At 43.1% G+C, this 15079-nt stretch overlaps 1 protein-coding gene across 2 annotated transcripts in view; it reads right to left on the reverse strand.

Annotated features, from left to right (window-relative positions):
- MYO3B (myosin IIIB) overlaps positions 1 to 15079 on the reverse strand; it is a 529864-nt gene that overhangs the window by 147174 nt on the left and 367611 nt on the right. The window contains exon 30 of one of the 2 annotated variants that reach the window (XM_023589485.2): positions 2701 to 2790. The exons of the other annotated variant lie outside the window; for it this stretch is intronic. Within the exon in view, the coding sequence (XP_023445253.2) occupies positions 2701 to 2790 (90 nt within the window). The remainder of the gene's footprint in view (positions 1 to 2700; positions 2791 to 15079) is intronic. 2 annotated transcript variants of the gene reach the window in all.

Below are 15079 nucleotides of genomic sequence, written 5' to 3' on the forward strand. Positions count from 1 at the left end.
CTCATTAGGTGGCTCTGAGAACTGATCCTGGGACCTTCCAGAGTGGGAGAGAGGCGATTACTCTCTTGCACCACTTCAGCTCCCCTGTTCTGCTACGTTTTCTTATTTTCTCTCCTCTGTGTCTCTTTTTTTTAATTTTTAAAAATTTTTAAAGATTTTTTATTTCTTTCCCCTCTCCCCAGCCCCCCAGTTGTCTTCTCTCTGTGTCCATTCTCTGCGTGTTCTTCTGTGACCACTTCTATCCTTATCAGCCACACTGGGAATCTTTGTTTCTTTTTGTTGCTCCATCTTGTTGTGTCAGCTCTCCGTGTGTGCGGCGCCATTCCTGGGCAGGCTGCACTTTCTTTCGTGCTGGGTCCCTCTCCTTATGGGGCGCATTCCTTGCATGTGGGATTCCCCTACATGGGGGACACCCCTGCGTGGCACAGCACTCCTTACATGAATCAGCACTGTGCATGGGCCAGCTCCACATGGGTCAAGGAGGCCCGGGGTTTGAACTGCGGACCTCCCATGCGGTAAGCAGACACACTATCCACGGGGCCAAGTCTGCTCCCCTCCTCTGTGTCTCTTGTTGAATCATCTTGCTGCACCAACTCTCCACATAGGTTGGCACTCCTGCATGGGGCGGCTTTCCCATGCGAGGTGGCATTTCCACGCAGGGTGGCTCTCCTGTGCGGGGCCGCATTCCCACAGGGGCCAGTGCTCTGCATGGGCCAGCTCGCCCTCACCAGGAGGCCCTCGGCATCTAACCCTGGACCTCCTATATGGTAGACTGGAGCCCAACTGGTTGAGCCATATCTGTTTCCCAAAAATGTTTTTAAAAAATACCAAACTTGGGTTATGTGCAGTTGTGGGTTTCTGCAGAGATGGCTTATCTTCCATCAGGGAAGAGTCCCTAAGTGTTTCTGGCTTCATGAAGCAAAATAATACTGACAGTGGAGATCTCTGAAAGAGATGAGTCCTTCCAAAGTCCAATGGAGCTCTAAGAGACATTCTTATTTTCAAGTCTTTATGGGCCCATTTTGAAATAAGATAGAAAAGCCTTTGGCTATCAAGGAAACAAACACACACAAAAGCAGGTATTGCCAATTCAAATGCCTTTGGGACCACCTAGGAAACATAAATGTGTGAAGTGTCAGGCAAAGAAGGTGGGGAGTGGTAAGGTTTGTGGTAAACCAGAGAATGTACACCTCACTTAAAGAGGTTCATATTTATATTTTTAATAAACACTATGCCTGGCCCAAACCTCCCCATATCTGCATGCTGATTACAACTGGAGAACCTCCTATGTGACTTCTGCTAGGGAATAAAGGAAATGTACACCTACGGTCAGTAACAGGCAGACATCCTTCTCTTAAATTCTCCTTGGAGAATGAGAAGCTCTCATTGCCTCCACTCCCAAGTCTTTTCAGATCAAGAAACTGCTGCTCCCTTCACTCTTCATTTTTTCTCCTATTCCCTAACCTCCTTGTCCCAAGGTAAAGCTTCGGTTCTGCATTTCCTTGAAAAATAGGATTTGTGACAGATTCAAAGGAGCCTAAAGTGCCCAGAGCCTCCCTATTGTGCCTTGGGGGGGGGGGGGGGGGGGGGGCACTGGGCCTGCTGGGTGCACTGTCTGCAAAATCCAGAGCAACTTATCTTTATTTATTATCAAATGCTGATGCTGGCACTAAAGGCCATATTTTGAAACCCATAGATTCTTCTTTAAGCAGAAGTCCAGGGACCTTCAAACTGTACTAAAAGAGGGAGATACTAATATTTTTTAAATGTCTGAAAACTACTGATAGTCCATTTCTTTCACTTTACAATGATACCAAAGCTCAAGGATGCTAATTAATGGAGGGCTGAAATGAATAGAGTTTTAACTTCTGGTCCACTGTGCTTCCTCCACTCATGAATATTCACAATCTCTTTTTTTTTTAAAGATTTTTTTAAAAATTAATTTTTCTCCCCTTTCCCCCCACCCCCCCACCCCTGTTACTACTCTCTGTGTCCATTCACTGTGTGTTCTTCTGTGTCCACTTGCATTCTTGTCAGAGGCACCAGGAATTTGTCTCTTTTTGCTGCATCATCTTACTGCATCAGCTCTCTGTGTGTTCAGTGCCACTCCTGGGCAGGCTGCACTCTCCTTGTGGGACACACTCCTTGCGCTTGGGGCTTCTCTACGTGGGGGACACCCCTGCGTGGCATGGCACTCCTTGCGTGTATCAGCACTGTGTGTGGCCCAGCTCACCACATGGGTCAGGAGGCCCTGGGTTTGAACCTTGGACATCCTATGTGATAGGTGGATGCTCTATCAGTTGAGCCAAATCCACTTTTCTTCGCAATCAATTTCAAGTCTGTGTACCATTGTCTAGATCATAGAAAGATTTTCCTAAGAAACTAAACCTTCAAAAGTCTTAGGATAAGTCAGATATAAATATGTCAGAGTTTGCCCCAAGAGTCTGGCTTGAGGAGAAGCAGTTGATAAGGAGAGCTGCTGCGACAAGACCAGGTTCCCCACTAACGGGTGCATGGGAAGAGGGGCAACTGCAGAAGAATGAGACTTTAATTCCTGCAAGGTTGTCCCTAAATTTAATTAACTGACACCTGGAGGAAAAAATGTCAGAGCAGCAGACAGAGAATCTTTTCCAGCTCTGGAATCTTCTCTGGAATGCCCATGAAAAGAGGACTCCAATCCCAAACCTCTAGTGAACCCACCTTGGTGGCCACCAGGTTTCCTGCAGTCTTCAAATGGAACACTTCCCCTGGTGTCCCCAGTGGTAGTGGGATGCACATCACTGCTTTGGTCTGAAGGGTGGAACAAAAGAGGAACTTCTCAAGATTATGCTCCCACACCTCGATGAATTATCAAACTGGGTAATACAACTTGTCTAGAGAAGCTTCCACTTTTCTTATGAGCTAAAGCTCCAAGGTGATAAGCTCACCAATGGATTTGGGGCTTATTTTTAAGATGTAATGAGAAAAATATAATGGTAGGGATCAGGAAAATTAATAAGCTAGCTGTGTGACATTTAGGTGATGCAGATCACCTCTCTGTCTCACTGATCACATTAGCCAAAGAGGAAAACTGGGTAACAAACCAAGGTTATGAATGCTCTCGACCAGGGCTCCTGGTTTGACAACCACTGGGTGGCTTCTCTATTGACTTTCCAGTTTCCACCACCAGGGAAATTAAAAGAGGGATGAGGTCTCTCCCAGGAAGCTATTACTTCCTTCCTGCTATTGCACATTTCTGCCCCTCAGGCGTATCCTTCCTTTCCTTCTGTCTTGCTGCCCTGTTCACAGAACCATGGTGGGTGGCAAACCAACATTTTTTAAAAAAGATTTATTTATTTACTTATTTTCCCTCCTTTCCCTCCTCCTGCCCTGCTGTTTTTGCTGTCTGTGTTGTCTTCTCTTCTCATTTTCTCTCCTCTAGGATTCATCGGGATTCGATCCTGGAGACCTCTGATGGGGAGAGAGGTTTCCTGTTAATTGCACCATCTCAGTTCCTGGTTCCTGGTGCGCTTCACCTTGACTCTCCCCTTGTCTCTCTTTTGATGCATCATCATCTAGCTGCATGACTCACGTGAACGGGGCACTAGCTCACCACACAGGCACTCGCGTGGGCACTGGCTCACCCTGTAGGCACTTGCGTGGGCACTGGTTTGCTGTGCGGGCATGCTTTCTCTTCTTCTTTTTCACCAGGAGGCCCCAGGGGTTGAACCCAGGTCCTCCCATATGGTAGGCAGAAGCTCTATCACTTGAGTCACATCCACTTCCCAAAAACTCAACATTGATTACACTGTCAGGGAAAAGACAGACTACACACTATATCCAGTTGAGAAATATTACAAAAGCAGATTTTTTTTTCCCAGTCAGCTTAATTTGGATTGATAACCCCCCAAATCCTTCCCTACCAAAGTATCCAAAAGGGATTTCCCCAGCTGTCACATTTCTTTCTTCCATTCTCCATTACCCACAATACTAGGTTGGGACATCTTCAGCCCACCTCAGGTATCTGGAGAAGACAGGTTCTTTCCAATTGGCTTTGGATAGAAACTAAACTGGCAGCAGCCCTTCCTGCCACCTCCCCATCCCCAGGAGAGGCTCTCCAGGCTCCACCCGTGGGCAACAAAATCCAACTCTATCCCCATCTCCTCTTCCCTGGCCTGTAATCTAGATCTTGTTCTCTCCCTTCCTGGTCCTTCCTTCTGGTTCTTACTGTTTCTAATTCTGCCAACAGTACTTCCAGATATACCAAATTAGAACCATGGAACTTTCTCCTTTCTTATTTCCTCAGATGGGATTTTCTTTCACCCTCTCCTTTCTGGTGGACTTCCTTGCCTTGAGCAGCACCTTCCCACCTCTGTCCTAGAGTCATTTGTGTCACTCCATTCCTTTAAGGTGGCCCAGTAAACATTCCTACACTAAAGTGACGGGGGCCTCAGACTACACTGAAAGAGACGCATGGTCCCTACTCTTACAGAGCTTGCATTGTAATAAAGAGTGTAAGAATAAAATTAGGTAAAGGTGTGAAAGCACCCTGAAACATTTAAGGGGAGCTGACAGACGTTAAGAATTGGAATTACTAGAAGAAAGAGATGGGAAAGATCTGGTGAGTGTATTCAGCTTGGTTTGGCTGTAGGGAAGGAAATTAGGAAGAGGAGCTAGGGAAAGGTATTATTATTATCAACTAACAAACATAAATTAGGATTATGTTCCAGGTATCCTTCTACATCAGAGGTTCTGAGCCTTTTTTGTTCCACAGACCCCTTTGCCAGTCAGGTGAAAACCATGGACCCCTTACTAAATCCACTCTAAACTGTGTATTATTTAATTAATATATCACACCCACACCAACACATTCCCACAGGAATGTTTTTTTGAATTTCAATTCAAACTCACTGACCCCTTGTTAAGAACCCCCGTTCTACATCCTTTACAAAAATCAATTCGTTTAATCTTCATAGTAATGCTAAAAGGTAGAGATCACTATAGTTCCCATTTACAGCTAAGGAAACCGAGGCACAGGGAGGCTAAATGATTTGCCCAAAGTAACACAGCTGGACAAGAACAGAGAGAGGATTTGAACCCAAGCAGTTTTATCTTGAAGTCTGAACTTGTAAATATTAAATGATGCTGAGCCATTTTTTCCAACATTTAAAAAAATTGTTAAACCCTACTCTTTTATTTATTTATTTAATTTATCCCCCCACCTCTTGCAGCTTTTTGCTTGCTGTCTGTTCTCTGTGTCCATTCACTGTGCATTCTTCTGTGCCTATATTTATTTATTTATTTATTCATTCATTTGCCCTCCCCCCCCATTGCGGCTTGCTTGCTATCTGCTCTCTGTGCCCATTCGCTGCACTCTCTTCTGCGTTTTTGCTGTCTCTCGTTTTTTTTGCTGTTGCATCACCTTGCTGAGTCGGCTCTCCATGGTGCTTGCAGGCCGTTGGCACTCCGCGGCGTGCAGGTGAGCCTGCCTTCACAAGGAGGCCCCGGGACAAGAACCCAGGGCCTCCCATGTGGTAGACAGGAGCGCAGCTGATTGAGCCACAGCCGCTTCCCTATTCTTTATTTTTTTTAAAGTCTTTTCATTTTATTCAAATGCCAAAAACCTAAGTTCCAAGATACAAACTGTAGTTATAATCAGTTGTGTTTGATTTTAAAACATCAGTTATACTTGTTAACAACTTCCAAAACCAAATGTATGTTGTTGTGATTGAAATGTTTCCCAGGTCATTTCTGGAGGATTATCCTCAAAATATTTAGAAGCTACTCTGGTGTTTATTCTACAAAAAGGAAAATGATGATCCTCTAAGAGAAAGATAGTGAACAAAAGTTATAATATGAAAGAAACTTCTTGAAAATAACTTTAACCATTATTAGGGAGACTAAGAAAGGCTATGTGTTTCTCTTCCAAACTATAGCAACCAGGCTTAAATAGCCTGCGAAAGTACATTTCTGGTCCTATCCTAGCCATTAATAAGATGTCTCACATCACTTTTTATTACATGAAAGGCCAATTCTTCATCAATAGGATTAGAATTTGCTAATATGTTAAGGTTCTTTTCCTAAGAAAAAGGAGGTAAGGAAAACGCAAGAGTCTATAAACCAAAAGATGAATAAGTATATTTATATTTTAAATTTTTTTTATTTTTAAAGATTTTAGATTACATAAATGTTACACAAAAAATATAGGGGATTCCCACATGCCCCACTCCCCTTACTGCCCACATCCACCCACACTAGCAACTTCTCTCATTAGTGTGGCACATTCACTGCAAGTGATGAACACGTTTTGGAGCATCGTCACTAAACATGGATTATAGTTTACATTGTAGTTTACACACTCTCCCACACAATTCTGTAGGTTACGGCAAGATAAAGAATATTTAAATGTACTCTGATTTAAAAGTAAAAATATAAAAAAAGTTAAAAAGCAGGCTTTCTCACATTCTTTCGTGTGCTTAGGCCTCTGAGGAGCCCAGATCAGCTGCTGCTTGGAGGCTCTGGCCCAGCCAGGCATCTGCTGACCCACCTAGAGGACACTGTTTTCAGAAGGGACACTGTCTTGGTAGATTTCCTGGTTGTGATCTAGGTTGGATGAGCTTTCCTGTTCTCCTAATGGGCCTGGCAAAGGCGCCCTCTGTATCTGGCAGAGAAGGGGCATGCAGATGAGGCACAGAAACCAGGCCTTCCCCTCCTAACCACTGCTACCCACTTCACCAGGAGCCAAGTGGTTTCTGGCTGGAGTGACAGCTGGTCAGCAGCCACCTTATCACACCATCAAGAAGCCAATTTGTGGGAGGTCTGCAGGCAAATGCCACCAAAAGCATCTCTCAGGCAGTAGCATTCTTAAAGAAGAGAATCTCATTAACACTTTACCCCGCTATGAGCCGCATCAGCAATCCTGCCCTCCACCACACAAAACAAGTCCAGTAATTTCAGGTCTGTGAGAGTGTTTTCCACTTTGCTTCTTTGGTATTTAAATCTGCAGTCATTATCCCAGTTTAACTTTCACTGAGTTCAAAGAAAGTCATGCCTAGTAATTGCTTTCTCCAACTTGGAAGCTAAGGAAGGAGGTTTTCCTTTATCCTAGAAATCAGTTTTTCGGATGGGTCCTGTCTGGGGAATTCCCCTTCCCTCTGGGCATCTGAGGTCTGTCACTCCTTTCTCCTCTAACTCCCCTCGGCTTCGGATGGATTGATTTCTTTATGATTTATGCCATTCCTGTAAAAAGGACTGGAGGTTCCTCGGTAGAGCCTTGCTTATAGCTGTGTTAGCTGACCTTAGCTTAAATCCCCCTCAAGGCTGTGGAAGGTGCATTGGTCTAAGTTCCATACTACATCGTCTCTTACAATGGGGGGAAAAACTATACAATTTTTTTTATCTGTTTTTGTGACACTCCCACCCCCAAAGCCCATAGCAGAATGTTCTGCCCATTCTGGGTGTTCAGAAAATGTTGCAGGGTGAAGATACGCAGATGAGGAATTAGGAAATCTGATTGTAGTCGCGTTTCCTAGCTACTCTCTGTAAAATGGGGTAAGATTCCAACCCACCTCTCCTGGTTACTATGATAATTACAGGAAATAAAAATGAAAGTGCTTTGTTTAAACTGTAAATTGTTATGCAAAATTATAAGCTGTTAGGAAAATAAGTATTTCTGTCAGTTAATCAGGAAGGAAATGATCTCCACTGCTTGCATCATCCCTGCTCTGTACAGTTCTGGTTTCCAATGAGGCAAAGTGACTTATATTTTTCTTAAAAAGACAAAGGTTCAAATGTTTCTAGCAGCTTTATTCATAATCACCAAGAACTAGAAACAAACCAATGTCTTTCAGCTGGTAAATGGCTAAAATGGTATACAGTAGAATTCTGCTCAGCAATTAAAAGTAGAACTACTGATAAACTCAGTAACACTGAAATTCCAAAGTATTGTGCTCGATGAAGGAAGCAGGACTCAAAAGTCTCCATACTGTGTGATTCCCTTTATATGACATTCTGGAATAGGAAAAACTCTAGAGACAGAAAACCCACTAGTGGTTGCTGGGGTAGGGGGCAGGGGAGGGGTTGATGACAAAGGGGCACAAGGAAACTTTTTGGGGTGTTAGAAATGCTCTTTTTCTTGATTGTGAAGGTAGTTACCTGGTTGCATGTTTGTCAGAATTTACAGAATTGTTTGAATTTTACTCATAGTAAATTATGGCTAAACAAACATGCCTTTTAAAGAATAACTAGAATTGAAAAAAATAGAAAGATAACGCCTCTCTCCTTCTCCTATTCCTGGAAAGCAGGATCCAATCTGCTTCTAATCCATGAGGAAGAGATTTTGGTAGGGAGAGACTTGCTGCTGAGGAGGGAACCTTCACAACTGTTCGCATCATTGACCACGGCTGGTTTTGACATTAAGCGCTTGGCTCAAGGTCTATGGAATTAGCAGGCCCTGGTTGCCTGTACACCTCAACTGTCACAACTTTATTGACGAGAATGGCTACCAGCTGTCACCCCTTCCTCCGCCTCTGCACTCGGTGATTCAGACTTCATGGCCACAGCAAATCAGACTGTGATCCTGCTGTGGCTCATCGTGTTGGGTTTGAACTCCTGGCCAAATGGCTGTCGCTGAGCTGTTATGCTGCCAATCATCCGTCACTGTGAGTTAAACATGATAGGTGCGACCAGGTCTTCCAGCCCTTCAGACAACTGAAAGAAAACTTGCTTTCCAACAAGAACAGGCAGCAAATATGGGTGATATTTAACTCCTGGATTTTAGAATTTCTGATTTGGGGGACTAGGGTGAAGAAGGGACTTATCTTTCAGAGCAAGTTTCAGAATGGCCTCAAAACAGTAAGGGGGGGGCGGGGAAATGGCATCAGTAGTAGCCCACCTAAGTCTTAACAATTTGATGGTAACTGAAAATTTTCTCCCTTCAGATGACTCAAGCTCTCTGAACAATGGAGCATGCCCCTTTACAAAAACAAAAACAAAGTCACTTGAAATCCTTCACACCATAGCTGTACTAGATTTTTTTTCCATATCAAAAAAGCAAGACATGAATGAATGAATAAATAAATAAAATAAGCCTTGAAAATTTTTCTCTTTTATAAAGATTAATTCCATGTGAGATTTGATAGGCATAATTTTTCTCTGGAAGTGAGAGAAATAATTTCATCTTTTTGGAGTGACAATATTATTATGCTAACCAGAGAAGGGGATTTCACAAACTTAATTCTTCCCCCAGTAAAGCTCACATTAAGGAAGGGGGTACAGAAAGGGAACTGACATTCACTGAGCAACTACTCTGTGCAGGATGTTTTGCATATATTATCTGCTATCATCTTCACAATGATCCCAATAATTAGGCCTTAAGGAATCTCATTTTACAGCTGAAGAAACTAAGGTGCAAAGGTTAAGTAATTTCCTCCTAACTATATGACAATGATGGCAAAGTCAAGAGTTAAAGCTGATTGTTTTGACTCTAAAACTCACATGGTTAGGTTTCTTCCCAAAGCTTTGCCTGGTACCCTATGTCTATGTGCCATATCTAAAATGGAAACCAATGATAGAGCATGGCCTACTGGAAAGAGCATTGGGTGAGGACTCAGAAGAGAGTTCTAGTACCAATTCTTAAACTAATGTGAAATAAATGGAGACAGCTTATTTAAACTCTCCATGTTTCCATTTCATCTGTTAAGGAGGAAAACAAACATACCTTTCTACTCATAAGAATCTTTTGAGGGAAAAATGTTTGACCATTCTTGCCATAGCAAATGGAATCCCCTCCCCCAAGTTTCTTTACTATTACATGGATACAGCCTAAATAATTGATAAAGGTTATAAAATGTAATAATCCTTGTTGTGATTCTACATGGAAAAAAACTTAACATTTTTAAAAACAGAGAGTAAAAGCAACTTGAGAGTGCTGCTGAACATTATAATGTTGCCCCATTCAATGCTGAAGTGGTAAAGATGCTATTTCAGGTAATACCTTTTTTGGGGCTGGATTCTGGAGCCCTGTATAAAGTCTATAATGCAGTGACTGATTCCAAACCAAGGAGGCTCTGACCACAGACTTCCTTGGAAGTTTTACTCTTGAGTCCTGGGAGTGCCGACTGCTACATCAAAGTTTCATCTCAAACACATTTCAGCTTCATGTCAACCTGACATCGACACAAGCAGGCCTCAGACTCACGTTGGCTTTACGGCTTCCTCTCTGTTGATTAAATGAACAGTCCCTGCCCTCTGGGTGTTTAATTCTAAACTGAGCAAAGATTTGATTCCACAGTGAAGACATTCCTCTGTATTCCAAGTTACACCATGGCAGGAATTCTGTTGCTGTGCCAAAGTGAGGTTTGGCAGACCGTGTTTCTTGATGGAAACCTTAAGGCCATAGGTTAGGTCATCTCTGTGCTGTAAACCACTTCTTCCTAGCCATGCTTCGGGAGGCTCTCTATATTTCCTGACCATGTTCAAAGACAAGGCGTGTTTTCCCAAAATAAATCACAATGCTTGCTCCCTATCCAACATATTAAACCTACAGCTGTCAGAAGTCAGCATCCCTCTTTACTTACAGAGAGTGATAGAAACCAAGAGATGGTGAGTGTGGGCTAAGCAGAAGCCCTTACATCAGCCTGCAGGGCACCCAGCATTTTGTTTAATTTGAAAAAAAAAAAAAAGAAAAGGCTAAGAAGTGGAGCACTCAAGCTCAGTTGCACTAGTTAATTCCTTCCCCTAGATGTTTCTTTGCTGTTATGTGGATGTGGCCTAAAAACAAAACAAAACAAAACAGGAAAGTACAGGCAGCAGGCCCCTGTCTGATGGTCAAGAAGAGTTTGGAATGTCCTCTCACATGCCCTGCTTCTTCTGACAAGGACTCTCACTTTGAGCAATTAAGCTTCTGTGGGAAATGACCAGGAATCTATCTAAGAAATAGAAAAGGAGTGAGTGAACAAAAAGTGGAATAGAAGCAGAAAGACAAACAGAGCTGTGGAAACAAGTGATAGAGGACATGCTTGCTTTCCTTCTTTATTCAAAGAGGACTCTTCCCCTCATGGTGCTTTCATTTGACCTCTCTCTCCTGTTTGGCTTGTGAACAACAATCTGCTTATGTACTCCTGTAGCAGAATGGAAAATATCTACAATGATCATTCTTACCTCTAAGAAGCACGGGTCATTTTGGTGCATATCCTCAACTGTGTTTTATAATGATTTTCACTCTTTGTATTACTCTGGAGTTGTATAGAACTTCCAATGAGTGTAGACCAAAATACAGCACTAGATTTATCCAAAATAGCATCTCTTTGAGGGACAGCATGTGTTATAGCTCTCTGTATTCAAACTGAAGAACTTGAAACGCAGAATTAAATCCCATTGTTTACCATGGTCACTAGCCCCAGCAAAAAGCAGATGTCTAAAAAGTAGTAGTTGAATAAATGAATGAAAAAAGAAATTACCTGATTTAAAATATCCCTGCAAGATCTAGGGATATTTCGGGAAATCTAGTTTCAGGAAATTGTTGCAACCACCTAGTTATTGCCAATTCACCAACATAGCTAAAGGAAATAGCCTTTTAAAGTTAGAAAAGGTCAGGAGGGTCCCTTACCCTGAAAGAAGTTTATAGAATCAGGTGATTTTATCTCTAAAAACTTGGTTCCGTTATAATGGAGGGTCAGGCTTTTAAAGAAGTTAAATAGCCTCTGTCAAGTTGCTATCATAGTCTTCAAGAATTTGTGTCCAAGTGTGTTCTGGAGGAGGGGTAGCAGCAGGTTAGATGTGATGTTACTCTCTCCTCTGGGAGCAGCATTGAGAGCAACTCTGGCCAGCCGAGCTCACAGGACAAGCCCTGGGATTCCCCGTTGGTTTAAAGGTCCGCTCACAGCCACAACCTCTGAGGAGTGCGCCTCTCTCAGTCACGTGGAACCTTGTGGCCAACCCTTCAGAAAGGACACTTCCCTTTCTCCCAAGAGCTTCGGGAGAAATGGCCATCGTTTTTTAATGCCACTGCTATCTTCTGATAATATCTGCTTTTTAAAGCGAGGTCAAGGAGTGAAGTGCGTAGGATCAGAGAACAAACAGGAAGAGAAAACAACAATCTCCATAGCACTGAAGCAATTAGATGGAATGTGCTGTAAACCAGCGGGCACTTCCTGCTGCTCTGTGGCGGGGATGGCCAACTGGAAGAGTTTCCTTCTGGGAGACACTCTTTGAAATTCCATCCCCAGCCCCTGGGGCTCCCACCATCACCTCCCTCATAGTTGGGGAGCCCACCAGTTTGCTCTGATTTTAAAAACAGATCTTGAGTCGGAGGAAAAATTTTAAAGCCAGGGCTTTTATGAAATTAGAGAACCTTTAAAAAATATTCCCTGAAGGTTGTTTTGATATTATTTACTGAAGAATGTATGCGTTCTTTAATTGAATAAATCTAGTTAGATCCCCTTTCTGAAACCTAAGTATTAATTTAAAGACTAACACATCGGTAATGGAATGACGAGCGCTTACTTGGAATTTCCCATCTATCTTAACACAAGTATATGCAGTCTTATTTTTCTAATTAAAAAGTACATATTTTTAATGCTTTGCATTTAAAATGTTTTCCTATGGCAAGAGCCTATTATCAGCATACCCCAATAATAAAAGCACAACAAAATATACCACTTCTCACCAAGGTGACATTCAAAGTTTTCTTTCATTTTTTTTTCCCAAAAAGGAAACTGATAAACTCTACCTCTGATCGGGGTCCACGCCCCCTCTCCCCACGTCCTCCCCAGGTCTCATAAAGGCCCTTTATTGCCGGGCAATGTTATACACTGAGGAAAAGGATCCTCCTGTACTACGGTATTTTTTTCCGTCTGTTTTCTCTCCCAGCATTTGATCACTGGCTGGTGAACTGTTTGGGCCCACAGAGATCTCCAGACCACCAGCTCATGCATTTGAAAGGCGTCTGTTTGTTTTGAAAATGCAAATGTGGCCTACCTCAAAGACTGACAGGCGAGAAATGACCCACTGAGCCGGGGCCTGTCCCTCCCACTACCCCACCTAGATCGCTGGCTGTCAGAACCACTTAAACAAGCTCCCAGAATTGAGTGAAGGACCCACAATTAAAAGGAGCAGGCTCACCTCTCAAGAGTTAGCCCAGCAAATCATTTCTCACCCAGTTGAAAGCCGTGATGGGTCATTTACAAAGAGACTCGGAGCCTTTACTTGGAGCCTTTGAAATGGTGGCGCGTGCACGAGGGCTGCCAGAGCGGGGACACTGGCCTCCTAACGGCAGCCCCCGTCCTGGGGACGGATTCCGATGAGGAGAAAGCCCGGGAAGGTTAATACCCCGACTTTGATCTCTGTCAAGGCATACCAGCAAGAATTAATTTACATTTCAGATGAAAAAGGTTGACAGCATGAAAAGGCATCTTGTTTCTGGTATGCGAATGTGCCGTAATAGATCGGGAATTCTGAAAGGAAGTTCTGAGGAAACTAAAGGGATAAGCCGCTCGGCTGCTTTTACTGGGAAGGAGATGAAAGGAAAACAAATTTCAATATGCGCTGCTCTGTAGCAACATGTAGGCCAAATGCTTCCTAAATTTCTAGGACTGCTCTTTTAAAAATATATAACATACCCTAGCAACACCATTTTAAAATATAGATGGCCCAGAACTAGAATACAGACAAACGATTTCCACGGAATTTAAAGTTCAAATGAAACGTTTTGTTGAAAAAATAATAAATTAGGGAATAACTCTAGAAAACAACCAGAAATGTTTGTATTCACATTAACATCCCTTGGCCATTTTCTGTGGGCTTCAAAAGTAAGGGAACTTCTGTGCCTGGTCTTGTTCTATTCTGAAATATCCTACAAAGAGGGGCTGGTAATGAGAGGATTATGCTTTGAAAAGTCAGAACATGTTCTTTGCCTTTTAGATAAATAATCACGGCTTTGATTCTAAAGATAAGGGAACGGTTCTCAAGTAAATGCAAACTGCCCATAAAATCGCACACATTGCTACACTATCTGTGCATCAGAACCCTAACACCAAAGCAGCAGCACCCCACTCGTGTCCATGTTGGCTGAAGGGAAAAGAGAGACCCCAATCCATCCTCTTCTTTGCTCTGGATGGCAGAAATAGCATCCCTACTACCCTTAACAGCTTCACGCCGCCTAAGCCCCTGCAGTCTCAGGAATACAGGTTCCCATGCCCCTGACGAGTGGGAAACACTGGCTGCCAGGCTAAGGAATGGCGGCGCTTACAAAGCAATAAAAGGGAGATACCTTCTAGAAATGTGTTTTTTCTAGTTCCACTAATACACCGAATCACCCTTCCATGGTACCTACCCCTGATTATCATGTTGACAAAGCATTCGCTTGGCATTAACAGTGTAAAACAGGGAGCCCTATAGAGATGATTTTCAAATTAGAAAGCTTTGATTTATGATTCCTATATACTGGCCTCAGTGGATCACTGATATATAAGCTCAAAGTTTATATTTTAAACACATGTTGGGCTTTGGACCAAACTGCAAGATCAGAAATTAGTCCAGTATCTTCTCCTAACATGGGACTCTGTGTGTGTGTGTGTGTGTGTGTGTGTGTGTCCACGTATGTGTTTTGGCCAAGAGGGAACAAATGCACTTTTAGTTGTCTTTCTTACACTGCAACAAGAATTGCATCCCTCTTTCTAGGCTTTGAAGTTGCAGAATTCTTAGGGGATGGTGTTAAAAGTCACACATTTGCATTTAAATGAAACCCCTTCCTTCCAAATATTTTGGTTTGCATGAAGATGTCAGGCCTCTGCTGTGGCCGAAGAGAGTTCTGAGAAGTGTTGCTGGAGCCGGGTTCTGGACAGCGCTCTCCTTAAAAAGGCTGCAGCTGTTTTACTTTAGTTTGCTTCAGGATGGGCAGTATCTGAAACCTTATCGCTCCCCTTGTTGCTAAGATCTCTGGCCATTTCTCTCATTCTGTCTCCAATTTCTTGGGCTCCTTGGGAATCTGACAAGCTCTGGGGCCTGTTTCTTCCAGAGCTTCAATTAGGTACACGCAGCCTCAAACGAGGGCGGGGTCTGGCCTGTCGGCCACAGAGGAAAGTGCCATTTGCAAAAGATC

This window comes from Dasypus novemcinctus, chromosome 7 (assembly GCF_030445035.2).
Source record: "Dasypus novemcinctus isolate mDasNov1 chromosome 7, mDasNov1.1.hap2, whole genome shotgun sequence".
Classification (NCBI taxonomy): Eukaryota; Metazoa; Chordata; class Mammalia; order Cingulata; family Dasypodidae; genus Dasypus; species Dasypus novemcinctus.